This window comes from Heloderma suspectum, chromosome W (genome assembly GCF_057233095.1).
Source record: "Heloderma suspectum isolate Gila_16-S chromosome W, 16-S_ref, whole genome shotgun sequence".
NCBI classification, from domain to species: domain Eukaryota; kingdom Metazoa; phylum Chordata; class Lepidosauria; order Squamata; family Helodermatidae; genus Heloderma; species Heloderma suspectum.
Genome location: NC_139475.1, coordinates 53,150,512 through 53,176,191, shown reverse-complemented (window position 1 = coordinate 53,176,191; position 25,680 = coordinate 53,150,512). Strand labels below are relative to the sequence as shown.

Sequence of the window (25,680 nt, the reverse complement as noted above, 5' to 3'; positions counted from 1 at the left end):
GGCCTGTTCTCCCTTCTCCTTCGGCCTCCTTGCGAGCGGTGTGTGTTGTCCCCCCCCCCGCCCTGCTGTAGTGTACATCCCGGATGAGTGGGAGGTCCCGCGAGAGAAGATCGCGCTCCTGCAGGAGCTGGGCCAGGGCTCCTTTGGCATGGTGTACGAGGGGATCGCCCGGGACATCGTGAAGGGCGAGGCCGAGATCCGGGTGGCGGTCAAGACGGTGAACGAGTCGGCCAGCCTGCGTGAGCGCATCGAGTTCCTCAACGAGGCGTCGGTGATGAAGGGCTTCAGCTGCCACCACGTGGTAAGGCAGGGAGACGGGCCGCCTGTCCTCTTTGGGGGGCTGGGGCAGGAGGACCCCTCTCGCCCAGGCCTTGAGCGGCCTTTCCTGCCCGCGGGTGGCGCGAGGAGGCCTTGGTGAGAGCAGGAGAGGCCTCTGGGCGTTGGACCACGGCGCAGCCCTCGCCTTGCGCCCAGATGCCCCCATCTGGCCAGCCCAAACAGGTCGCAGGGCTGAGGGAGGTTGGGCCCATGGAGAGCTGCTCCAGTCGTGCAACACGCTGAGGGGACAAAGGCCCTGTGTGTGGGCTTGAAGCGTGGACCAGGCTCGGAGTGCTTGCTCTTGGGCTTCCTTGGGGCGGTGGCTGGAACGGGGAGGGAGCGGCCGTTGTCTCCTGCCGTGCCTTAGGACGGGGCTCCCTCTCTCCCCCCCCCCGCTTCTTTTCTCAGGTCCGCCTCCTAGGGGTGGTCTCCAAAGGGCAGCCCACGCTGGTGGTCATGGAGCTGATGGCGCATGGGGACTTGAAGAGCTACTTGAGGTCCTTGCGTCCGGACGCGGAGGTACGGGCTGCAGGCGAGGCGGGGGCGAGGGGGGCCGCAGCACAGGAACGGGCCTGGCCCAGCTAACGGCCCGCTGGCTTGGCTCCTCAGAACAACCCTGGCCGGCCCCCGCCAACTCTCCAGGAGATGGTCCAGATGGCGGCCGAGATCGCCGACGGGATGGCGTACCTCAACGCCAAGAAGTTTGTCCACCGGGACTTGGCAGCCCGCAATTGCATGGTGGCCGAAGACTTCACCGTCAAGATCGGAGGTACGGGGGCCTTGCGAGGTGCCACGCTGTTCCGGGAGCACTGGGGTCCGTTTGTGGGGGTGCCCTTCGGGTGAGGGAGGAGGGGGAACCAGGCTGCCCAGACGAGGCCCTCGGGAGGCCGGGGGGGCCTCCTCCCCTGCCTGGCCGCCAGGGGCCGAGGGATCGTGCTGCAGCAGCCCGCTCTTTCCTTCAGACTTCGGCATGACCAGGGACATCTACGAGACGGACTACTACCGCAAAGGGGGGAAGGGCCTGCTCCCAGTGCGGTGGATGGCCCCCGAGTCACTCAAGGACGGCGTCTTCACCACCCACTCGGACGTCTGGTGAGTGGGCCCCCGCCTGCCTGCCGCTTTGGGCCCCCGCGGCCGAAGCGGGTGCAGTTGGGAAGGAGGAGAGACCCCCGGAGCTTGCCCACGCCCCCTTCTCGGCTGCCCTTCATGGAGCTTCTCCCTACTGGCGAAGGCGCAAAGCCCCTACCCTGGGGCGCCCACCTCGGGGGCAGGGCAGAGTTCCGGCTGCGGGGGGCAGGAAGGGCCTTTTGCCGCCTGGCCCCCATCCTCCCCGTTTCCTCAGGTCTTTTGGTGTCGTCCTCTGGGAGATCAGCAGCTTGGCCGAGCAGCCTTACCAGGGGCTCTCCAACGAGCAAGTCTTGAAGTTCGTCATGGACGGGGGCTGCCTCGAGCGGCCGGAAAACTGCGCCGAGAGGCTGTGAGTGCGCTGTGCGGGGCTCAGCTCGTGCCCCGGGGAGGCCTGGGAAGAAGGCTGGTGCCTGAGGAGTGGGGGGCATAGAAGCGTAGCTCTCTGTGTGTCTGGCAAAGGCCACCCTGCTTTCCCTTTCTCGGACAGAGGGTGGGACCCTTCCACGGTCTCCTCGGTACTGCCCCGCGTTCTCTCTTTTCTCTTGACCCTGTTTCCCGGCCGAGATGGTCCCACAAAGCCGTTGCCGAGTGGACGGTATTGGGGGTCCAGCCCCAGTGCTTCCCTCCCACCACTGCAGCAGGGCGCGTCAGGGGCTGGCTGAAGGCAACGGGGCCCGGGGCTGCTTGTCCCCTCCTGCTAGAGGTGGGGCTTGCCCCGGGGAGTGAAGAAGCAGGCTGGGGCAGCTGCATGGGGGCGACAGAGCGGGAGAGCTAACCAGGGCCCACCGGTGTGTCGTTGCAGCCACACCCTCATGCAGATGTGCTGGCAGTACAACCCAAAGATGCGGCCCACCTTCGTGGAGGTCATTGACATGCTGAAGGATGACCTGCGCCCCACCTTCCGGGAGTCATCGTTTTTCTACAGCGAGGAGAACAAGCCTCCCGAGACGGAGGAGTTTGAGCTGGACTTCGAGAACATGGAGAGCATCCCTCTGGACCCATCCTCCTACTCTCAGCAGGACGAGGGGCTGGGCCGGGACAACGGGCCCTCGGTGGGGCTCAAGGGGAACTACGAAGAGCACGTCCCATACACTCACATGAACGGGGGCAAGAAGAACGGGCGCATCCTCCCCATGCCGCGCTCGGACCCCTCCTAATCGCTCCTCCTCTCCGGGGTTCCCTCTCCACGCGGGGTCTGGGCGGCACTGCTGGCCGCGAGACCCAGGGACGTGGGTCCTGTCCACGCTCCACACCATCCGGAGAGTCGACGGGCCTTTGGGGCTGGGAGGGAGGGCATCTGGTTTGCGTGGCTCTGCTTGCTCGTTTCTTTTCCGGCGCAAGAGTGGACTTGGCCCGTGAGGCGCCAACTGACAGGCCCGTTGCTGCCGATCCCCCCCGCGCACACGCCTGCTTCTGCGGCCGGAAGCGGCTTCACGCCGGGAGGCTCGGAAGGAGGACTCCTGCCTGCCTGCGAACCAGGGCTTCTCTTCACCCGTCCCCGAGCAGCGCCTGAAGCTTTTCCCTCCCGCCGCCCTCTTCGCTAGCAAACTCCTTCTCGTTTTACTTCTCTTCAAAGGCTGAAGGCGCTTCCCGAGGCGGGAAAGACGGACTGCCCTTTTCCTCCAATTTGACCAACCGCTGCTTGCTTTTCTTCTTGATGGGTGGATCTTTTTTCTTCTTGTGCACGTGGGTGGATCTATCATGGCCGTGGAGGTGCCTGCAGAAATGGGCAAGTCGTTTTGTACATAGCCGTTTCGTTGGGCCCCGGAATGGGGAGAGCGTGCGGCAGCCCTCGTTCCCCCCGCATGAGTGGGCGCTGAGCGGCATCGTTTTATACGGAAGAATTTTTGTGGGGACGGGCTTCCCCACTCAATTCGGCAGGACGAGGCAGCCCACACCCTAGCTAGGCCCGCGAGGCGCGCCACCTCCTCTCTCCCCACTCATGCCCACCCGTCAGCATTGTGTGTTTGTTGTGACATATTTAAATCTTCAATGGTGAACCTCCCTCTAAATTATTGGCGCCTTCAGGGACCCTTCCCCGCCCCCTTTTTCCAGCTCCAGGCAGGGGAGGGGAAGCCTGCCTGCTTGGCCTGAGAGGGGGCCCTTCGGTGCCCCTGCGGGTCTGGGCGAGTGAGCCGCCTGGGAGCCAGGGAGCCCGGCTCTTCTGTGCTCGAGGGATAGCGTGGTGTGTGCGTGGTTTTTTAACGTGTGTTTTTCGAGCCCATCATGGCGCAGAGCCTGCGGAGCTCCGGCTGGCCTTCCCGCTGGTTGTGGGGAGCCTGCCCAGGGCCACTCTCCCCGTTTCCCTCCTCCCCCCGTCCTCACCCTCATCTTGCCTTTCTGCACGTGCCGCCTGGGCCTCTCAGCTGCCAGGTGTTCTGCGGGGAAGGGCGCTCGCCTGGGTGAGCAGAGCTCACCTGGGTGCCAGGGCTCCCAGAGCCAGGCTAGCCTGTTGCCACCACAGTGACGGAACCGTGCCGTTGCTCCCGTCTGCGTTTCTGCTCGGGGGGCGGGGTGGCAACCTCCATCCGCTGTGGCCTGTGCACGTGCTGTGTGTGAGAGAGCGCCTCGCCATCGAGGCAGCTCGTGGGTCATTTTCTTGTGCTGCTTCTTCAGTTGGAGGGCCGCCATTCTGCCTCCTGCCCCCCAGTTGTGCACTTTAACTTTTCTGCCGCCTGGTCATGCCTTCCCCTGGCCAGCCCCGCAAGGCTGTGGGCTCTTCTTTGGCATCCCCGCAGACCCCGCTGGCCTTGCAGGCGCTCTCCACAGTAAGGCAATTGACTCCTTTGCCGAAAGGCCTCGCCACAATATTATTTATCGCCTCATGTTTTCCTGTTGTCTCAATAAGCTCTTGGAAATTATGTCCATGTAATGTGAATCATGGTTACGGAAAAAGAATCAAAAGGATCTCGTTTTCTGGAGGGAAAAGCAGGTTCGAAGGCCTTGCGAAAGACCTGGGAGTCAGGCGAAAGAGGAAGGCCACAAGGCATTTCGTAGAATCGTAGAATAGTAGGATTGGAAGGGGCCTACGAGGCCATCCAGTACAACCCCCTGCTCAATGCAGGAATCCAAGTCAGAGCATCCCTATAGAATCATAGAACAGTAGGGTTGGAAGGGGCCTGTAAGACCATCAAGTCCAACCCCCGGCTCAAGGCAGGAACCCAAGTCATTTCGGGGTGTGCCAACCCTACGATGCTACGATTCTACCCTCCCCTTTAGCTGGCTGCCCCCCAGAGGCACACACCGTTCAGGATGTCTCATGAGCACGAAATGTCCAGCCACCTTTGCCGTCAGTCCTTCTGAACACATCCAGTGGCCTTAACTCCTCGTTGTGCTTGTGAGCCTGGCAGGGAGATGGCCGTATGGGAGATCAGTCCAGGAGGAGGGGAAACGCTTCAGCTGGCCCGGATGCACCGCCTCTCCGTGAGATAAAGGTTAGCTGCCGTCTCCGCAGCGTTTCCTTAAATTCGTGTTTGCACACGCACACTCCCATCCTGCTTGGCCACATCCTTCCTCCGCTTGAGCACCGCTTCATCTTCGGCTGTCCGGGAGCGTTTTTGTGCCTCGGCCTGCCCCATCTGGGAAGAACTTCATAAGTGAGAAAGCAAACAGGCCCCCGGTGCGTGTGCGCGCGCTTGTTTTCTCAAGGCCGTCCTGGGCGCTGTGGCTCCAGCCTGTGTCGAAACCTTCAGCTCTCGGACCTGCCGGTGTTTCATCAGAGGCCTGTGAGGCAAGCGGGCCGGCGGAAGCCGTGCAGCTCTCCTGATCCCAAGCCAGCCATCTCCCACAGCAGCCACGGAAGAGAGGACGCATGAGCGGCTTTCCTCCTCCCTCCACCCCCCCATTTATTTCCCCCCCACGATGAAAAGCTAGGACGTTTTGCTCAATTTTCGCACGCACATTTTGCTGTTCGTGTCACCAGCACGCTTGCTTGAGTAATTTGTGGCGTGGCCGGGGGCGGGGGGGGGGCTGATCGGTTGTCTTAAAATCACACAGACATTTCTGGAGAACTTCAAATCCCCTGTTGCCAGAACTTGGCAAACGTACAGATGTTTCGGTGGAGAAGGTTGGGGTGGCGTCTCTCGAGAGTGGCACCCCCCCCAGCATGCTGCATCTTCGAGGGAGGAGAGACAGATGGGGGGGTGGCCCCCTGCTCTCACTATAGATGGAGCAAAGGCACCCGTCATGCTGTGGGGTGTCTCCCTGAGCACCCGCCTCACCGCTCCTCCTCGTAGGCGCCAGCGGTCCCAGAACACGCGTCTCTCACAGAAATACCCCTTGTTTTACCGTGACAGATCAACGTGTGCCATGGCTTTGAGAAAATAACATGAACTCACACACGTACCCCCTTGATTTATTCTCCCAGTGCTTTCTTATCAGCCGTGATGTGTATAGAGAGTATCTTTGGCTATACAGTGGAAACTTGCCGTGTGTAAAATGTTGAACAATTAACTGTTTATATCAAAACAGGAGAAATTCCGAATAAATTATCCGAGAATGTTTCCCGCCTGGGCGGCTGCGTCTCTTTCGCTTCTGTTCGTCCCCTGGCTGCAGGAGAAGCTTAGCTGGAATGGCGCAGGCGAGGGCCTTTCCAGGAACCGGTTCTGCGTTTTGAGCTCTGGGGCTGGTTCCTTGGGGTCCTCGCGGGACGTTGCCCTCGGCTCCTCTTCCCCCGAGCAGGGCAGGGTGGGATGGCCGCTTCCTTGCGCAGAGCCCAACGTCCTTGTGGTTTCCTTGGCGAACTTTTAGTAGCCAGAAGGTGGAGCTGTCGATCTGTGGCCATCCCTTCCTAGTTTCCGAGTTTCACCCTAGAAGTTTCCTTTGGGGAGCATGGGCTCGAGACTTGGAATGCAGCGCTCGTCTCTTCCTCTTCTCAACCAGCTCCCGGCCCTGGCTTGTTTCCGTGCCCTTCTGTGTACGTCCAAACAGGCCAGCAGATACTCCAAGGCGCCTTAAAATTGCCCCAAGCTGCATTTCGTGTCTTCAGGACACCGAGACGTAAAAAAAGGGGCGATCCAGTAACGTTCATTGGGCCTTGATTTGCGGCGACACCCCTGTGGGGCACACCTGAGCTCGGCTTTGGACTTTCCAGCAAGCCAGCCGCTCCCCTTGGCTGTGGTTTCAAGAAGGGTGCTGTTCACAATTTGGGGGAAGGGGGGAGTCGTTGCAGAGACGGGGGGAGCACGAGCAAAGGGCTGGATGCGCCTGATCTCAGAAGCTGAGCAGGGTCAGCCCTGGTTAGTCCTTGGATGGGGGACCGCCTGGCAAGCAGGCTTCCTGCATGGAGCAGGGGGTTGGACTCGATGGCCTCGTGAGCCCCTTCCCACCCTATGATTCTATAATCTATAAATCAGCGGTATGGGCTGGATGGGCCTAATGTGGGAAGCTAAGCAGGGTCAGCCCTGGTTAGTTCTTGGATGGGAGGCCACCTGGGAAGCAGGCTTGCTGCATGGAGCAGGGGGTTGGACTAGATGGTCTCATAGGCCCCTTCTCACCCTATGATTCTATGAGGGGCAAGTCAGGAACAGCTGGATGTGTGTGTGAGAGGGGGGGGGAGGGAAGATGCTGCCTGAGAAAAGGGGAAGCCGAGTGCTTGAACCCGTTGTCCCAGCAGTGAGCCAGCAAGCTGCCCAGAAGGGAGGACAGCAAGGGGGACGCGGCCACGGCATTCAAGGTAAGGGCCTCCCCAGATGAACTTCGCCGTATGCCGTGATGTAAAATGTCACGGAATCCAGAGAGCGAGCCTTGACGTTTAGCAGAGCTCTTTGTGGGGAATGGTCTTTAAGGCGGAAGGGAATCGCAGAATAGCAGGGTTGGAAGGGGCACACAAGAACCTCGAGTCCAGCCCCCCTGCTCAAAGCAGGACTCAAAGTCAAAGCATCCCTATAGAATCAGAATGGTAGGATTGGAAGGGGCCTGTAAGACCATCTAGTCCAACCCCCGGCTCAGTGCAGGAATCCAAGTCAGGGCATCCCTATAGAATCTTAGAATAGCAGGGTTGGAAGGGGCCTGTAAGACCATCTAGTCCAACCCCCTGCTCAGTGCAGGAATCCAAGTCAGAGCATCCCTATAGAATCCTAGAATAGCAGGGTTGGAAGGGGCCTGTAAAACCATCTAGTCCAGCCCCCTGCTCAATGCAGGACTCCAAGTCAGAGCATCCCTATAGAATCCTAGAATAGGAGGGTTGGAAGGGGCCTGTAAAACCATCTAGTCCAGCCCCCTGCTCAATGCAGGAATCCAAGTCAGAGCATCCCTATAGAATCATAGAATAGGAGGGTTGGGCCTGCAAGACCCTCGAGTCCAGCCCCCTGCTCAAAGCAGGACTCCAGGTCAAAGCATCCCTATAGAATCATAGAATGGTAAGATTGGAAGGGGCCTGTACGACCATCTAGTCCAACCCCCAGCTCAGTGCAGGAATCCAAGTCAGAGCATTCCTATGGAATCAGAATAGGAGGGTTGAAAGGGGCCTGTAAGAACATCTAGACCAACTCCCTGCTCAGTACAGGAATCCAAGTCAGAGCATCCCTATAGAATCCTAGAATAGCAGGGTTGGAAGGGGCCTGTAAAATGATCTAGTCCAGCCCCCTGCTCAATGCAGGACTCCAAGTCAGAGCATCCCTATAGAATCCTAGAATAGCAGGGTGGGAAGGGGCCTGTAAGACCATCCAGTCCAACCCCCCTGCTCAATGCAGGAATCCAAGTCAAAGCATCCCTATAGAATTGGAGGGTTGGAAGGGGCTTGTAAGACCATCTAGTCCAACCCGCTGCTCAATGCAGGAATCCAAGTTAAAGCATCCCTATAGAATCATAGAATAGGAGGGTTGGAAGGGGCCTACAAGACCCTCGAGTCCAACCCCCTGCTCAATGCAGGACACCAAGGGACAGAGGAGGAACTGTGTTGCAGGCCCAGTTGGAATATGAAACCATGCAAAGCATCTGAAGCTCTCAACGCTTAGCTTGGATCCCCGGGCTTGTTTACCGTTCCCAGCCTCTTCGCCCCCCATCACCACCACCACCTTTCTTTGTTTCACATCCAGCCCAAAGAACAGTTCTGGGGAACACGGAAGCTTGCACGGTCCTTTGCGATCTTCTGTAGTCGGTCCTGGCACAGGTATTCCACTACTATTTTTCTAACGGACCATCTGCAATCTCACTCTTGAGATGCCATCGCTTCCTCAGTGTTGGCTCGGGGCCCCTTGAAGACCTCACACAGCTGCTGGGAGTTGTAGTTTGACACATCTGGAGGGCCCCGCTTGGAGACAGCTGATGTAAAGATAGACAGATTGAGGGGGCTGCCACTTCACTGTCCATGGTTTTTGCAAGCCATTTGGGAACAATCCTGGCCACACACCTTCCGTTTCCACAAGGGAAGGGGGTAGGGACTTCCTTGGACGAAAGCTGACCATTCAAGGAGTGGGGTCAGAGGCTCCCCGAGGGCCTGGGCCCCCAGGAACAAATGCGACATCAAGCGTGGTGTGTGTGTGGGGGGGGATCTTTTGTCAAAGGACGGGGTGGGGAATACTCGCCCCCCTCTGATGGGAGTCGAAGTGCAACAACACCAGCCCCAAGGCAACACGGCCAGGGACCAGGGTTGATGGGAGCTGTCGTCCAGCCACATCTGGAGGCCACAAGCGCCCTCCCCTGCGCTGGCGCCTGGGTCTGTCTCGCTGCTTTTAAGACCACGTCGTTCTTTGTCACATGGGTTGGTGCTGTGCACCGCCCTGGGCGGGCCCCTGCCCCGAACAAACGGCTCCCATGAGACGTTAGTTCATAGTTAGTTCAACGGCGCCCATGAATTAGTTCAAGAAATAAAAATGGGAGACGCGTCTCCAGGATTGGCAGGGAAAGGGGGCAGGATCCCGGCAGAGCCCCGCCTAGCCCGGCCCTTCCAGTCATGCCATGCTCAGCACCCTTCTCCAGGGCCGGCCGCTGCTTTGGCAGGGAGCAAAGAACCACCCGCCCGGCCTGCCTGGCGCCCCGATCTCCTGTTTCGGACGCGCTGGGAGAGACTTCCCCCAAAGAGGTGCCTCCGTATTTGGGACCTGACCTGAGCCTGTTGGAGGCATGGAGGCCGGCCCACCCACTGCAGCGGAGGGTGGCCAGACCAGGGTCTCCCTGGCCAAAAGATAAGCAGTGCTTTAAAATAGCCCTTTGGCGTGGAGTCGGGTATTGGCACCTCCCGCCCCTGCGGATGGGACAGAGCACCCTTGGCTGCCCGGGGGGGAACCTCGGCCTGCAGCGGGAGAAGCCGCCTCCAGCTTTTCTCCGCCCATGGCCCGGCCTTTCTGCATGCCCTGGATCTGACAGGGTGGCCCAGTCCAGGGGTTTTGGTTGGCATAGGGCCGCTTCTCCACCACAGCAAAGTGGCTCCTCGTCTGGCGCATGCCCATGTCTGGAACATGGGGGCAAAGGAGCATCACCTACCCATGTGCTCGGAGGGCCCGCAGGAGCCTAAATGGGCCGGCTTGGCAAGGGAGGCTGTTGCACTGCTCTGCAACAGGCCTCCGGCAGGCGAGAAAAGGATCCGAAGAGCTTCCCGCTCGCCTTCTTGATTTGCGGGGTTTGTGATCTGTTTATGACCTCAGATTCATGCGCCACTTCCCACAAACGTCTCTCAGTGGTGAGCACGAAATGCCGTGGCGTCAAAGCGACCCGATACAAATGAATACAAGTGCAATAAAAATGGTGGGGCAATAAAGCCGCACACTTGGGACGCTGGCCGGCTCGCACGTCCGGGAATGGCTGCGTCCGGAGGTGCAGGAGGCAGAGGAACGTCAGCTCCGGACCCACGTTGTGGCATGAAATCGGCGCCACATCCATTTCCAGGCACCCCCCTCCCCCGGGCCCTCTCTTGATGCTGTAGACCCAGGCTGGGCAGAAGCCACATCCGGATCTCGGGGTGCTCGCAGGGAGCCTGGAGGCGAGCCTTGGTGTGTGGGAGCTGCCGCACCGATGCTGAACAGCAGGCGGGGCGCGTGCTCAGAGGCACCCTTGTCCTGCAATTCCCTGCCCGCCTGCTAAAGCCGCTATTTCGCGCCTGGCGATGGCTGACGGACCTCGGGGGACGAAACCCAGCATCAGTCATAGGATCATAGAATAGTATAATAGGGTTGGAAGGGGCCTACAAGGCCATCAGGTCCAACCCCCTACATAGAGTAAACCTACTGAATTGAAGCTAGGGATGTCAGTCCCGTTCCTGTCAATGGGTCTACCCCAAGTCAGACTTTAGCTGGATTCCCCCCCCCCCGCCCGGGTTCTCATGCAAAGCTAAGTAGATCCCACCAACGTAAAGTCTAGAGTGCCAGCTTATCTCCTGGTGTTCAGTTGGGCACAATGTCCACTTTTTAAAAATAGAGTTCCTAGAATCATAGGGTTGGAAGGGGCCTGTAAGGCCATCAAGTCCAACCCCCTGCTCCATGCAGGAAGCCTGCTTCCTAGGCCGCCTCCCATCCAAGCACTAACCAGGGTTGGCCCTGCATAGCTTCCAAGAGCAGACGAGGTCAGGCACATCCAGCCCATACTGCTGATTGATAAGATTATAGAATCGTGGGGTGGGAAGGGGCCTCCAAGGCCATTGAGTCCAACCCCCTGCTCCATGCAGGAAGCCTGATTCCCAGGCCTCCTCCCATCCAAGCACTAACCAGGGTTGGCCCTGCTTCGCTTAGGAGACCAGACGAGATCAGGCTCATCCATTTAAAAATCCACATTTTAAAACGGGTTGTGGCAAGGTTGCTTGGGAATATGTTCCTAGGCGAGGCGGCTTCGGCACTTTTTTGCCCCAGGCCTGTTTTTCAGGAGGGAGCATGGTGCCTGGAATTCTGCCACATAGGACCACGGGAAGCTGCTCTGTACAGACCCAGTTCACGCCGCAGGACAAACCCGAGTGTGGGCTGTCACTGAACCGTGGGTGATTGAATCATGGGTTGTGGTGTTGTGTGACCCCAGCTGCCCTAGCAAGCCATGGCTTGTTAACCACAAACAACCCACCGTTCGCAACCCAACAGCAAACCATGGTTTGTTAGCGTGGCTGGGGTCACACGACACAATCATCCATGGTTCAACCTGCACCCTGGCTCGTCATTTTGTGTGAACCCAGCCACAGAGCCAAACCGTCTAACGCAGCATTGTTGACACTGAATGGCAGCAGCCGCTCTTCGAAGAGGATTCCTTCCTAGCCCTACCTGGAGATGCTGGCAGGGATCGAACCGGGCCCAAATCAGGGGCTTGACCCACTGAGCTGCGGCTCTCCCCCACAAAGTTCCCATGGCCGAAACGTCGCGACTGTCATTTCTGACATTCTGCTCCGCAGGACACGTCGGTGTGTTGTTCATTTTAAACGCATCTCCTTGGTGACATTGACCACGCTCAATACCTGCGCGAAAGACGGCCCCCGCCCGCTGGCAACGTTCGGGGTGCAGGAGTGAAGGCAAAGCAAGTCCCCGTGACTTGAAACGTTGCGTGGCAATGGGGTATAATTTGCCTGGGATGTGGCTGCATCCCCCTCGTCCAGGAGCCCTTCTGGCTCGTGCAGGGAGGAGGAGGCCGCGTGTCTGAAGCCAGCCTGGCTCCCGCTGCCTTCCCTCAGCTGATGACTTTGACAAAGCCCTTGCTTGCCGCCTCTCCCACTCCCTTCTGGGCTGGAGTCCCGGCAGAGCTGCGCGGCTGCTCTCCTCCATCCCGCACAGCCCAGACAGAGACCGGCTTCCCCCCTGTGCCATGGCTGACTCTCTCCTCAACCACTCCTGGCCGTCCTTCTCCAGGCGCTGGATGAAGCGATGGTCCTTCAAGCGAGGTAATGCGGCGCAGGCCCATGCCCGGAGCAGGGCAGCCCCTTGGGGCAGGCGGAAATTCTGCAACCCTTGCGGAGAGGCAGGGTGCCAGGAGAGGGATGTGGAGCCAGCATAAATATTTGGCTCTCCTCTTCCTTCCCGGGGCTTCCAAGTGCGCTTCTGGCTTCAGCCACCACAGCCTTGACTTACTGCATCCATGGGGGGGGGGGGTTGGGGGCGGGAGCTGGGAGGCTGGTGTGCACATGAGCCATGGAGCTGCGGCTGGAGGGTTGGGTGGTCTGGCAGAGTCAAACATGTGGACGTAGACCCCGCATCGGGGTCTTCCCAAAGGAGCAACAGCTTTTGTGGTGGGGGAGGGGATCAGCTTCTCTGCATGTCTCCAAACCTTGCATCTTGGAGCTGCCCCCATATCGGTGCTGAGGACAGGAAACCATGCTCTCTTCATCTTTCTGAGCGACCCCCCCCCCCGTGGAAATCTCCCTGGGACCACCGTTGCCCACTTTCTTCTCCTCCTGCACTTCTTCTTACCACACATTGCAGCGGGCTCCCCCACGCGTGGGGCCTGGGGAACGCAGCCACGGTCCCGCTGCTGTAACGTTTTATGGTTCCCGCTGGGTTTCTGATGAGCCACTGCAGAACCTGCTTAATATCCCTGGGAGCAGGCGGGGCGCTTTGGAGAGCCCTCAGAAGGCCTTGTCTCCTACACGCGGCCCTATGAGAGGGCAAATCCCTGCTGGGGCTAATCCCTGTTAAAAGCCTTACAAAGAAGAGTGGGGCGATTTGCACCAACCCAATGTACTCCTGGGTGCAAGAAGCCGTAACATATCACCAAGGGTGGCCCAGTGTGGGGGCTACGGAGCTCCTGCAGTCTCCCTGCCCAAGCCCCAGCGTTCGGTATCGTCTGAGGCAAAGGCGTCATGGAATAGTAGGGCTGGAAGGGGCCTACAAGGCCATCGAAGTTTTCAGGGCCCACAGGACACACACCTCTGTAAGTTCTGCATATGCGAACATATCTCTCCATATTCAAATTAAGAAATAACAGCGAGGTCGGATTTAAAGGTCACAGGAGGCAAAGCCAGCCGATTCCTTTCGCACCCGGGTCATCTCAAATCAAATCCGTTCTTCCCTACATTTGCGCCTGGATCCACATCATCCCAAACCAATGGCAAATGTTTTTAAAGCTTAATTTCCATGCAGGGAGATGTGGGGGGGAGATGTGGGGGGGAGATGTGGGGGGGAGTTGTTACCCCAGTTGCCCTTCCCTCCCCAGACACAATCCCCCTTGAAAATCGTCCCCTGCATGGCAATAAAGCTGAGGAAAAAACCCTTCCGTTGGCACAAATGGACACTTGGGGCCCTGGGAAACAAGATCCGGGGCCCGGCCCCGTGGGCCCATTCCCAGCAACGCCCCCAGTCCGAGGGAATGCTTCCCCACTTCAGGATGTTGGGGTGTGATTGGCCAGTTCAGGAGATCACTGTCCCTCTTCCTGCGGCCTCCATTCCAGAAGCCTCCCATCCACCCAGCGGCTTCCAGCCAAGATCCAGACAGTGGCAAGGTAGGAAGAGGCATCCATGCATCCACCTAGATCAGCTTTCCCTAGCTGAGGCCCTCCAGATGTACTACTCCCAGGAGGCCCCAGCCAGCCACGCTACCTCTCACTTTAAGGTCTCACTTCTCCCAAGGGGTGACAGGGATGTACGGGGTCCCCCTCCCTCTATTTTTCCCTGGCCCAACCAAGTGAGGGAAGCTAGATTGATGAGAGAGTGACTGGCCCACTGAGGTTCATGGCGGAATGGGGATTTGAAACCAGGTCTCTTCAGTTCTAGTCTGGCAGCTTCACAACATACTGGTGGGCTCTCCCACGCTGGAGGCATTCAAGACGAGGCTGGACAGCCATCTGTCAGGGATGCTTTGACTTGGAGTCCTGCATCAAGCAGGGGGTTGGACTCGATGGTTTTACAGGCCCCTTCCAACCCGACTCTTCTATGATTCTATAGGGATGCTTTGACTTGGGGTCCTGCATTGAGCAGGGGGTTGGACTGGATAGTCTTACAGGCCCCTTCCAACCCGACTCTTCTATGATTCTATAGGGATGCTTTGACTTGGAGTCCTGCATTGAGCAGGGGGTTGGACTGGATAGTCTTACAGGCCCCTTCCAACCCGACTCTTCTATGATTCTATAGGGATGCTTTGACTTGGGGTCCTGCATTGAGCAGGGGGTTGGACTGGATAGTCTTACAGGCCCCTTCCAACCCGACTCTTCTATGATTCTATAGGGATGCTTTGACTTGGAGTCCTGCATTGAGCAGGGGGTTGGACTGGATAGTCTTACAGGCCCCTTCCAACCCGACTCTTCTATGATTCTATAGGGATGCTTTGACTTGGAGTCCTGCATTGAGCAGGGGGTTGGACTGGATAGTCTTACAGGCCCCTTCCAACCCGACTCTTCTATGATTCTATAGGGATGCTTTGACTTGGGGTCCTGCATTGAGCAGGGGGTTGGACTGGATAGTCTTACAGGCCCCTTCCAACCCGACTCTTCTATGATTCTATAGGGATGCTTTGACTTGGAGTCCTGCATTGAGCAGGGGGTTGGACTCAACCGTCTTATAGGCCCCTTCCAACCCTACTATTCTAGGATTCTAAGATCCTGCTGGCCGCCCCCCCAAAATCAACCACCAACACTCTGAAAGTGGTCCGTGTGGCTGACCAGTGGCCGGGGGTGGGGGTGGTGCAGAACCCAGGAGCAGAAATGTGCTCCCTGCAACTAGCCGAGGGGACTGCTTTTTCCGGGGTGCAAACAAGCTCAAAGAAGACCACGGGCAACTGTCCCTGGAAAGTGTGATTAAACTCTCAGGTTAAACGTCATTTCTTGGCCCGGAGGTGAACCCTGGAACAAGGGGCAACCAAGGCACAGAGGAAGCTGGGCTGGCAGAGGGGCAGCTCTCTTGGGGGGCGGGGAAGGTGGGCTGGTTCTCTGGCTTCCTCTTCATGCCAGTTTGTTATCATATCACAGGGCTGCTGCTTTGGGCCAGGACATCGTAGCCCTGAAGGGCACACAGGCCTCCCCGCATCCAGAGGGTGGCAAATCCTCTTTCATAGATCAGAGATTCATAGGGTGGGAAGGGATCCACGAGGCCATCTAGTCCAACCCCCTGCTCCATGCAGCAAGCCAGCTTCCCAGGCAGTCTCCCATCCAGGACTAACCGGGGCTGACCCTGCTTACCTTCTGAGATCAAGCACATCCAGCCCATACTGCTGATTTAGAGATTATAGATTCATAGGGTGGGAAGGGGCCTACAAGACGCTCGAGTCTAACGCCTTGCTCCATGCAAGGATTATATTATTACAAATTATAGAGATCCGGGTTCGAGTCCCCACTAGGCCATGGAAGCTCCCTGGGTGGCTTTGGGCCCATCACAGACTCTCAGCCCAACCCACCTCACAGGGTTGCTGTTGTGAAGATAAAATGGAGGAGTGGGAGGATTATGTACGCCGCCTTGAGTTCCTTGGAGGGGAAAAAGGCAGGCTATACATGTAATAAATAAGCAAATAAGATAAATAAAAAGGCTCCCCGACTCTGGCTTCCAAGGATTGCTCCTTCGCCTAGCCTTCCCCCAACCTGGGCCCCTCCAGATCTTTTGGGCACCAGCTCCCATCAGCCCCAGCCAGCAGCCTGGGTGTTGTGGGCCAAAGCGTCTGGAGGGGACCAGCTTGGGAAAGGCTGAATTGGGCAGAGGAGGGGGAAAAAGCAGGACGGCAACCCTTGATGGGAATATCCCAGCTGCCCAGATGGATGGGAATATCCCAGCTTGGCCGCTGCTGGGCCTTGGTGGCCTCAGTCTGCTTTTCCGTCCTTCTCTTCTGGCGAGTTGCCCCAAACGTCTTTGGAAGTATGTGGGAACGCCTGCCTTCTCTCAGGGCAAGCGGTCTTGGCTCATGAGGGGAAAGCGTGTGCCGGTCCGGCAGGCTCCTCTCCCCCGCCCCCGAGCCCCCGCCACTTGGATGCTTCTGCACAGTTTGTCCCTCTCCATGGTACTACCTGGGCATCGCTTAACCACTGTCAAGCAGCCCCAGGCAAGCGGAGGAGAGCGTGGCGGGGGAGAGCAAGAGAGGAAGGCATTCCCCTCCTTGCAGGGCCTGCACATTGCCTAAAATGGTCTCCCTGCAGCCCTGGGCGCTCCCTCTCTCGGCACAGCAGCCTCTCCTGCACAGGACGGCATGTCCCGGGCCTGATTTATTGGCGTCTGAAGGCAGCCAGTCAGGTGGGAGCCTCAACAGTGAGATTTGGGGCAGGGGGCGGCAAAGGCACAGGCTGCCTTCCCAGGCCTGGGTGCCACCGATGAGCAAGGGGACAGGACAGCGCCGGCTGGATGCGGCAAGAAAGGAGCGTGACAGCTCTCTTTCGGCTCTGGTTTCCACTCCTCCCTCCTGCCATCCTTGCAGCATCTCTGACTGCCCTCATGTGCCGGGATTATATCCCTGCCGATTGACTCATTTGCCCAGCTTTCCGTGCAACGGGGCCCGGGCAAACGTTCGAACAGAGTGAGGGACACGCTCCATTCTGATCCCCACGAGTCACCCCAGTCTTAGGCAGAGCTGCTAAGGAGGAACGCCTCATAGAATCATAGAGTCATAGAATAGTAGGATTGGAAGGGGCCTACGAGGCCGTCGGGTCCAACCCCCTGGTCAACGCCGGACTCCAAGGCAAAGTTCCCCTATAGAATCCTAGAATAGTAGGGTTGGAAGGGGCCTACGAGGCCGTCGGGTCCAACCCCCTGCTCAATGCCGGACTCCAAGGCAAAGTGCCCCTATAGAATCCTAGAATAGTAGGGTTGGAAGGGGCCTACGAGGCCGTCGGGTCCAACCCCCTGCTCAATGCCGGACTCCAAGGCAAAGTGCCCCTATAGAATCCTAGAATAGTAGGGTTGGAAGGGGCCTACAAGGCCGTCGGGTCCAACCCCCTGCTCAATGCAGGACTCCCATTAACTCCCGCCAGCAAATTCTGAAGAAGCTTTGCAAGACGGAGCGTTTCGAGGGGAAGGCCCAGCTTTGCGCCGCGTGTTACTGAAAGGCGCAGAGTAAGAACTTCGGGGCATTCGGCTGCATCTCGGTGATGTGAAGGAGCGCATGAATGCAGTTCAAGCAGGCACGGCAGAGGCCCACCTGAGCGAACACCAGCGTGGGAATCTCGCCCAGGATCCTGCTCGCGGTAGCGCAAGGGCAGAGCTCCGGGGAAGCGGCCCGGGTCAGTGCCGAGGCAAGGGCAGCAGGCCGCCCAGAGTCCGGATGCAGGGAATGCCAGAGAGGAGCTGGGGCGGCTTTCAGGGAAAAACAGGTCTGGGCGCCGACGTGCTGGCCTTGCTCCGGCACTTGGTGCCTAGAACCGAAGGCTTTCAGTTGGTGCGCCGAACGTGAGCGGCCAAAAGCACTTGCACATTGCCACATGCGCACGCACATTCATCTTGCCCCCGATCCCAGTTCGGTTGGCACAAATGTCCTCGGGAGACTGAATCGGCCCCGCTTTGGTCTGCGGACGTTTCAGCCTGAGAGGAACGGTCTCCTCACAGAAATGCCTGTCCTCGCAGGGAGTCCTTATTCCTCAGGCAGGCACCCCTGCATCTGGCAGCTGGCTGGGCCTGAACCTTTGGGTCCCGGCACTCCCGGGGGCTCAGGGGTCGCTCAGCATCTGCCTGAGTCCGAGGGGGACTACCTACAAAGGGCTGATGGCCGTCTCCTCCGAGGGCCAGGATTCCAGGTCGTCCTTCCAAGAGGGGTCCAACTCGCCCTTCCAAGAGGGGTCCAGCTCGTCCTTCCAAGAGGGGTCCAGCTCATCCTTCAACCTCCTTGGGGGGTTTGTTGACCCAGCTTTCCTTGGGAGACAAGCAGCGGGACAGATCCTCCTCTTCAGCTTGGCAAAGCAAGGGACGGTGAGAGGGGAGGCCAGACTGCAGGCAGCCTGACAAGTCCGGCGGGCGCCTGGTTGAGGCCATGACTGTTCTTGCGTCTTCCAGCAGCTGGGGAGAGAAAGGGCGCCTCGGCTCCTCTTGGCTTGGCCTTTCTGCCCCCTAACTGGCCAACCTCTGCTCCTTTCACCCAGGGTCGGAGTGCAAGCCAGCGGCACGGGATTGCCCTGGCGGCCGTGCCGTCCCCTCCTCGAGCTGCAGCAGCTCAGACACCCTGCCGCCAACCCCGATAGCAGGGGATGAGGTCTTCTTTGGCAGCATGACGGAGGAGAGGGTAAGCATTTGCCGCCGGATCCGGCCCAGTTGCATGTTCTGCTGGGGGGGGGGCTCAACCTGGGTCTGGGCTGTACCACTTCAGGCCCAATGTGTGGTTCGTGGGCCTCCTCCTCCTCCTCCTCCTCTATACGAAAGTGGCCTGTCAGGAGTGTAGAACCCGTCTCCCTTTCTCTGCACAAGGAATCCTCATTTATATCAAGAAAGAGGCTTGTACCGTCGCAGGAGCCCTCCCCTGAGCTGGTACAGCCCTGACACAGGTTTATGATGGCGGCGAGAGCTGGGCCTCTCTCTAGGCTGGCCTTCCCCAATCGGGCAGCCTCCAGATGTTTCGGACTCCAGCGCCCAGCGTTCCTGACTGCTGGCCATGCTGGCTGGAGCTGAAGGGGGCGGAAAGCCAATACATGTGGAGGGCACCAGCTCGGAGAAGGGGGGCCAAAGGCTTTGCCTCCTCCAGAACCAAAGGCCCGCACCCCAGCAGGGGCCTGCTGGCAAGCATGCCCCAGACCTGCCCCTCCTTCTCTTCCCTGAGGACGAGACGCCATGGCCTCCTTGCTCCCTGGCTCTCTGCCTGCCAGGAAAGCAGGTGGTAGCAGTGATGAGGAAGAAGAAGAAGATCAAGGGGTGACCTTGGCAGTGAGAGGAGACCTACCTTGCCCACAGGCCCTCCAAAGCCTGGCCCTGCCCCGGCCCTCACATCCCCCAAGGGTGGGCATTTCTTCCGCCCCATTGTCTGCGCGCACACACACACCCCGGTCCCATCCCTGTGCTACAGTGGGAAGCATGTTTTTTGGGCCAGTGGATCATACATGGAATCGTAGGGTGGGAAGGGGCCTACAAGGCCATCAAGTCCAATCCCCTGCTCCGCGCAGGACGCCTGATTCCCAGGCGCTCCCCCATCCAAGCACTAACCAGGGCTGGCCCTGCTCAGCTGCCGAGATCAGGCGCATCCTGCCCTCGCCATGGATTCTATGCATGTGTTTCTGCTTGTGAGTCTATCATGGCTTCTAGGCTGCGCTTCGTAAGCCGCCTTGGGTTCCTTGCAAGAGGAAAAAAGGTGGGGTATAAATGCAATAAATAAATAAATAAATAAATTCTGCAGTGCAGCGGTGGGACGCCCTGCCACGCATTCGCAAGGTCCCAAGTTGAAGGGGACGCAGACCGGAGGGCTCAGAAAGGCCCTGCTCCCCCCGAGGCCCTGGCCGAGGAAGTCGCTGCCAGGCAGAGGAGACGATGCTGAGCCTGTTGATGGGTCGATGGGCTGACGCAGGAGGGGGTGGCCTAAAGAGGACAGCGGGGAGCGCTTTTTTCACAGGCAGGAGGTCCCAGGTTCTGTCCTGGGTAGCAGGCTTGGGCTTCGAAGGATGTCTCGGCGTGTCTCTCGGTGCGTGTCTTCGCTAGAAATCAACAGTCGCAGTGGGGATTCCTCCGCTCTGCGGCCTGGATTGAGGAGCCGGGGGGTCAGGATTTGGGCCAGGGGTCCTGCGCCCCTGCACTGCAGACCCCAGCGGTGCACAGAGACCCCACAGAAAGGGGGCTGGACTCGATCGCCTTGTAGGCCCCTTCCAACCCTACTATCCTATGATTCTATGATTCCGATCTGTCACCATTTTGTTTCCTCTGGGGCGGCACGCCTTCGCGGGTCCCACGGCTTGCAGGTGTTTGGGCAGGGGAGTCGAGAGCAGCATCCGAAACGCTCCAGAGGCCAGACAAAGAGGCCACACTGGGGGGGGGGGGTGTTCCCTTTCCAGTCTCCACTTTTGCTTTCTCTAGCCAGGCTGGGGTTCATGGAAGCTGCAGTCCAACACATCTGGAGGGCGCCGGTTGGGGAAGGCTGTTTGGCACCAACAGAGAGGCGTCCTCTTGGCAGGAGAGGGTGCCCCTGCCACCTTGCTGCCACAGTTGCCCCCTTGAGCTCGTCTTTCGTCCAGCGGTAGGCAAGCACGATAAATGAATCAGTAGACCAATCACGTCCCTCCTTTCCTCCCCTGGCAGGAGGATGACGCTCCTTCTCCGGATGAGGACCGCTGCCCTGGCACAATCTACAGCAGCACAGAGGACCTCATCTCCATAGACTCTGCACTCCAAGGCTCAGAGTATTACAAGGACCTGGGGCTCACCGGGCCCACAGACGAGCACTGCGCATGGTGGTTGCAGGGTGGCCCCAGGGAGGGGCTCGCCACAGCCCCCTGCCCCCAGACGGCCCGCCACTACCTGGATGAGGACTGTGCCTGCTCCTGCAGCTCTGGGGGCCAGGGGGGCTTCGTTGGGGCAGAGCCGGCCCTGCAGCCTGAGGCATCTTTCTCGGCTTTGGTCAGGTCTATGTCCGCCTCACGGCGGTACAGCTGGGAAAGCCCCGCGTCTCCAGCAGATGCCCAGCGCAGGTGAGTGGGGCTGGGGTGGGGGCTCACACAACTTCATCTTGGGCACGCTCCGATAACACCATGGTTGAGGCTCCGGGGCCATATTTGAAGGTTGCCTCTGCCACCAACTCACACGACAGCCTTGGGGAAAGCATGTCCCCCTGCCTCTGCCTCTCCTTCCCCGGGGTGCAATAGGGGGGAAATACCCCCGAACTACCTGACAGGTTGCTGTAAGGATTAGAATGAGATAATGCAGGGATCCCCGGCATGGTGTCTCCAATCACTTTTTAGAATCTTTCTTCCATTTGTGTAATATATGTGGATGGATTTGTATATATCCCTAGCAAGGCATACATATGGAATGCATGCAGAGGAAGGCACCAAAGGTGATCCGGGGACTGGAAACAAAGCCTGGTGAGGAGAGACGGAAAGAACGGGGCATGTTTCGCCTGGAGAAGAGAAGACTGAGGGGAGACAGAATGGCGCTCTTCGAGGAACGGCTGTCCCAGAGAGGAAGGCCAGGTTCTCTTCTCGATCATCCCAAAGTGCAGGACACGGAATCATGGGCTCCAGTTGCAGGAAGCCAGATTCCGGCTGAACTTCAGGAAAAACTTCATGTCAGAGCAATACAACAGTGGAACCAATGACCTAGGGAGGTGGGGGGCTCTCCCACACTGGAGGCATTCAAGATGAGGCTGGACAGCCACCTGTCAGGGATGGTCTGACTTGGAGTCCTGCATTGAGCAAGGGGTTGGACTAGATGGTCTTGCAGGCCCCTCCCAACCCTACTATTCTATGATTCTAGCAATTGTACATGGGTTTCAACAAAAGCAGACCAAATATCCAAGGCAGTATCCGCTTGAAGGTGCTGTCCATATGCCACCCGTTCAAACACTGAAAGTTTTGTCAGGTCCTCAGTCCCTTGCATTATAGGAGACGAGGGTCTATCCATCCAATGTTGCAATATTAGTTTTTCGGCTGTTAAAAGGGCGCAGAGAATCCATTTGCGCAGACCATTTGCTCATTTCCATGAAGCAGGGAAATAATTTAAGAGTGAATATTAAAGGCTGTTCCAGTACAAGTACAAAACCTTTCTGTGTAGTAACCTCCTCCAGAAAAGAAGCAACTAGGGGACGTTACCAAAACGTACGTTTCAAAGAAGCCTTAGCTGCATTGCACTGCCTGCAATTAGCCAAATTCGACGGTTATAGAGTCATAGAATGGTAAGGTTGGAAGGTGCCTATAAGACCATCCAGTCCAGCCCCCTGCTCAACGCAGGAGTCCAAGTCAAAGCATCCCTGACAGGTCCAGCCTTTTCTTGAATGCCTCCAGTGTGGGAGAGCCCACCACCTCCCCAGGTAATAGGTTCCATTGTCCTATTGCTTACGTTTTTCCTGATGTTCAGCCGGAATCTGGCTTCCTGTCACTGGAGCCCATGATTCCGTGTCCTGCACTCTGGGATGATCGAGAACAGATCCTGGCCTTCCTCTTTGGGACAGCCTTTCAAGTCCTTCAACAGCGCTCTCCTACCTCCCCTCAGTCTTCTCTTCTCAGGGCTCAACATGCCCAGTTCTTTCCGTCTCTCCTCACAGGGCTTTATTTCCAGTCCCCGGATCACTTTCGTTGCCCTCCTCTGAGCCCTCCCCAGCTTGTCTGCATCCTTCTTCAAGTGCGGTGCCCAGAACTGGACACAGCACTCTGGATGAGGCCTGCCCAGTGCTGAGCAGAGGGGACCACGACCAACTCTACTCAGTCCCTCATTAAAGAGCCGCTGTGGTGCCCAGCAGACATGAAACAGAAGTGTCTGCTGAATGAGACACCACCTGAGATCCAGAGACACAGGTGGACTGGAAACAAAGCCCCACGAAGAGAGATGGAAAGACCTGGGCCTGTTTCGCCTTGAGAAGAGACGACTGAGGGGAGATAGGGGACCGCTCTTCAAGTCCTTGAAAGGCTGTCCCAGAGAGGAAGGCCAGGTTCTCTTCTTGATCATCCCAAAGTGCAGGACACGGAATCATGGGCTCCAGTTGCAAGAAGCCAGATTCCGGCTGGACATCAGGAGAAACGTCCGGACTGTTAGAGCAATACGTCAACGGAACCCATGACCTGGGGAGGTGGTGGGCTGTCCCACACTTCTCAGGGATGCTTTGACTTGGACTCCTGCATTGAGCAGGGGACTGCATTTGATGGTCTTAAAGGCCCCTTCCAACCCCACTATTCTATGATCTGTGATCTAGGTAGAGACGCCAAAGTGGCGATCCCCTGATCAGGCATTTTGTGGCGGTGCCCACAGCAGTTTCACAAATCCCCGAATTGGATTCCTGCATTGATCAGGGGGTTGGACTCGATGGCCTTGTAGGCCCCTTCCAACCCTACTATTCTATGATTCTCTGAGTCTATAATCCCCCTGCGTCCGAAAAGGTTGCAGACCCCCGAGAGAATGGATATCACGGAGGTCATCAGATGAGAAGTTCCTGGTGGCTCCGCATGGACCAGCGGTCCATTTGGAGTCCATGCAGAGCCATTAGTGCATTGGCTCCCTCTCTGCGGAACTCCCTGCCTGTTGATGGCAGGCAGGCACCAGTGTTTAGTTTTTGGCGTCCGCTTTCTCCTTTATGAAGCCTTCCCTGACTGGCCAGCCACAATGTTACTGGCACAATCCAATTCTGAATATTTTAACTCTGCATTTTGATTCTGCTTCTCGTTCCCCGCTCAGGAATCATGTCACGTGCAGAGTGGCATATAAATCCCGCAAAGAAACGATGATGTGCTTCCAGCACTCACACATGGAAAGGACTGACAAAGTATCGCCACCCTTGTCATTTTCCTGCACTCGCCAGCAGGGATTCGGGTGGGCCCCAAAGCCCCGGCCAGAGTTCTGGCCCTCAGTCCCTGCAAGGGATGCACTCTGCCTGTGTTCAGAGGAACCCTTTGGGGCTGCTCCGTGTGCTCCAGGTCCTTTGGGGCAGCCTTGATAGGGCAGGGCTGGTTGTTCTCTCCTGTACCCACGGCTCCCAGGAGGGCTGCTTCTTGTCAGCCGCCTCAGCACCTGGACCTGCAGGGCTGTGTGGCAACGTCTCGTTTCAGTCAGACACCCCCAGTTCCAGGTATCTCCCTTATCTCAGATGGGCTTCCATAGGGCAGCCTGTCCTCTGTAGGGTCACCGTATGTGACCCTGGGCCGGTCATCTCCCCCTTGGCTAACCCCCACAGGGTTGCTGTGAGGGTAACATAAGGGGAGAACCAGAGCAACTTAGGATATGGGAGGGATCGAAAAGTAATTAAGAAAGAAATGGCATTTTTCATCGGACGTCCGAGGCTATGACCAGGTTCACATGTAGCGACGAACTGTGGCTTAATTCAACGTGGTTTGTTGAACTGCAGGGCTGTTGTTACTATGGGTTAACTATGAGTTGTTCACCCCAAGCAGCCCACAAGGAGAACCCACGGTTTGTTGTTGGACTATGAACTGTGGGCTGTTTAAACCACGGATTGTTGTAAGGTGCGAACCCAGAACGGTGAGCTGTTCGTGGGCTGTTTTGCCAGGCAACAGAGGTGGTGGACAAGAGCGGTAGAAACAGCCAGCCTCTTTACAGGCCAGTAATGCAGTGCTGCAAAGGCAGCTGGACTACAGGGAGGGAGGCGGCGAAGGAGGATGGAAAGAAACAACCCAGGGACTGAGAAAACAAACCATGGTTTATGGTTTATGAAAACATGGTTTATGAAAACAAACCATGGTTTAAACAAGCAAGCCTGAGTAGAGCAAGAAACCATGGTTTATAGAAACCTTGTGTTAGCCTTACGTGCAAACCATGCTTTCGGCGTGACTAAGCATCTGCTCTGTTCCGTCAAGTCTCACTGAGGCGGGGTTGCCAAAGCTAGATGGGAGCGAGCGAGCAGCTCAGGTTAGGCACAGTTTGCCTTGAGTGACATGCAGAGGACGTGGGAACTTACACACGAGTAAGAGCCAAGCACTTGTTGTTGGGATCCCTTTTGCTCCCGCCTCACTTCGAACGCCGGCACATACACAGACAAGAGGCTGCAGATGACAGCTTGGGACGCGTGGCTTCCCAGGGCCATACAGATGCGAAGTTTGGAGAACGCCTTTCTTAGCGGGGAGAGGAAAGGCATTCTTCAAACCCGGATTCGGCCTCCCACCCACACACGCACGCACCCCCCCGTCCCAGAAAGCGGGACGGCTGGCAGGCCTGTAAACAGGAATTAAAAAGAACGTTTGTGCCTCGACGCTCTGGGCCTGTCACAGGGCATTCCTTTTTAAGGCTGCGGCCGTAATGATCTGGGGAGGGAGACATCCCCCCGCATCCCCGTCAGCTCCGAATGAGCAATATTGATCTTGTGGCTCAGCCAGGAGGGGGGCTATTTATAACTCCGTCCTCCTTATAAGGTGCCCAGGGGGGAATTATCTCCGCCTGGGATCTCGGCCGGGCTCTTTGTCAAAACGGAGCGGGCACTCCGCTTCTCCTGAGGCCCTGCAAAGGAAGACCCGGGCAAAGTGTGCCCATGAGGCTCTGGAGCCCCCCACACCCCCAAATCTCACCACCCCGTTGGAGGGCAAACAGAGCAGGGTGTGCAGAGGGCTGACTGGCTCTTTCCACTCTTACAGTGGAGAGGATTGATACAGGGGAGCCAGTGGGGTGGAGTTGTTCAGGTGTGGGGCCGGGACTCGGGAGATCCCCACTCGGCCATGAAGCTCGCTGGGCGGCTTTGGGCCAGGCGCGGACTCTCAGCCTAACCTCCCTCACAGGGTTGTTGTGAGGATAAAATAGAGAGGAGGAAGACTATGCAAGCTGCCTTGGGTTCCTCACAAATGGGGGAAAAACA

At 57.9% G+C, this 25,680-nt stretch overlaps 1 protein-coding gene across 1 annotated transcript in view; it reads left to right on the top strand.

Moving 5' to 3' along the window:
* The window catches only part of LOC146334027 (insulin receptor-like), a 57,137-nt gene extending 51,189 nt beyond the window's left edge, over positions 1–5,948 (top strand). Inside the window, exons 17-22 of the mRNA XM_084824900.1 lie at positions 72–301; positions 727–837; positions 928–1,087; positions 1,281–1,410; positions 1,661–1,795; positions 2,249–5,948. Of these exons, the coding sequence (XP_084681026.1) occupies positions 72–301; positions 727–837; positions 928–1,087; positions 1,281–1,410; positions 1,661–1,795; positions 2,249–2,603 (1,121 nt within the window). The 3' untranslated portion in view covers positions 2,604–5,948. The remainder of the gene's footprint in view (positions 1–71; positions 302–726; positions 838–927; positions 1,088–1,280; positions 1,411–1,660; positions 1,796–2,248) is intronic.
* Positions 5,949–25,680: the final 19,732 nt, after the last annotated feature.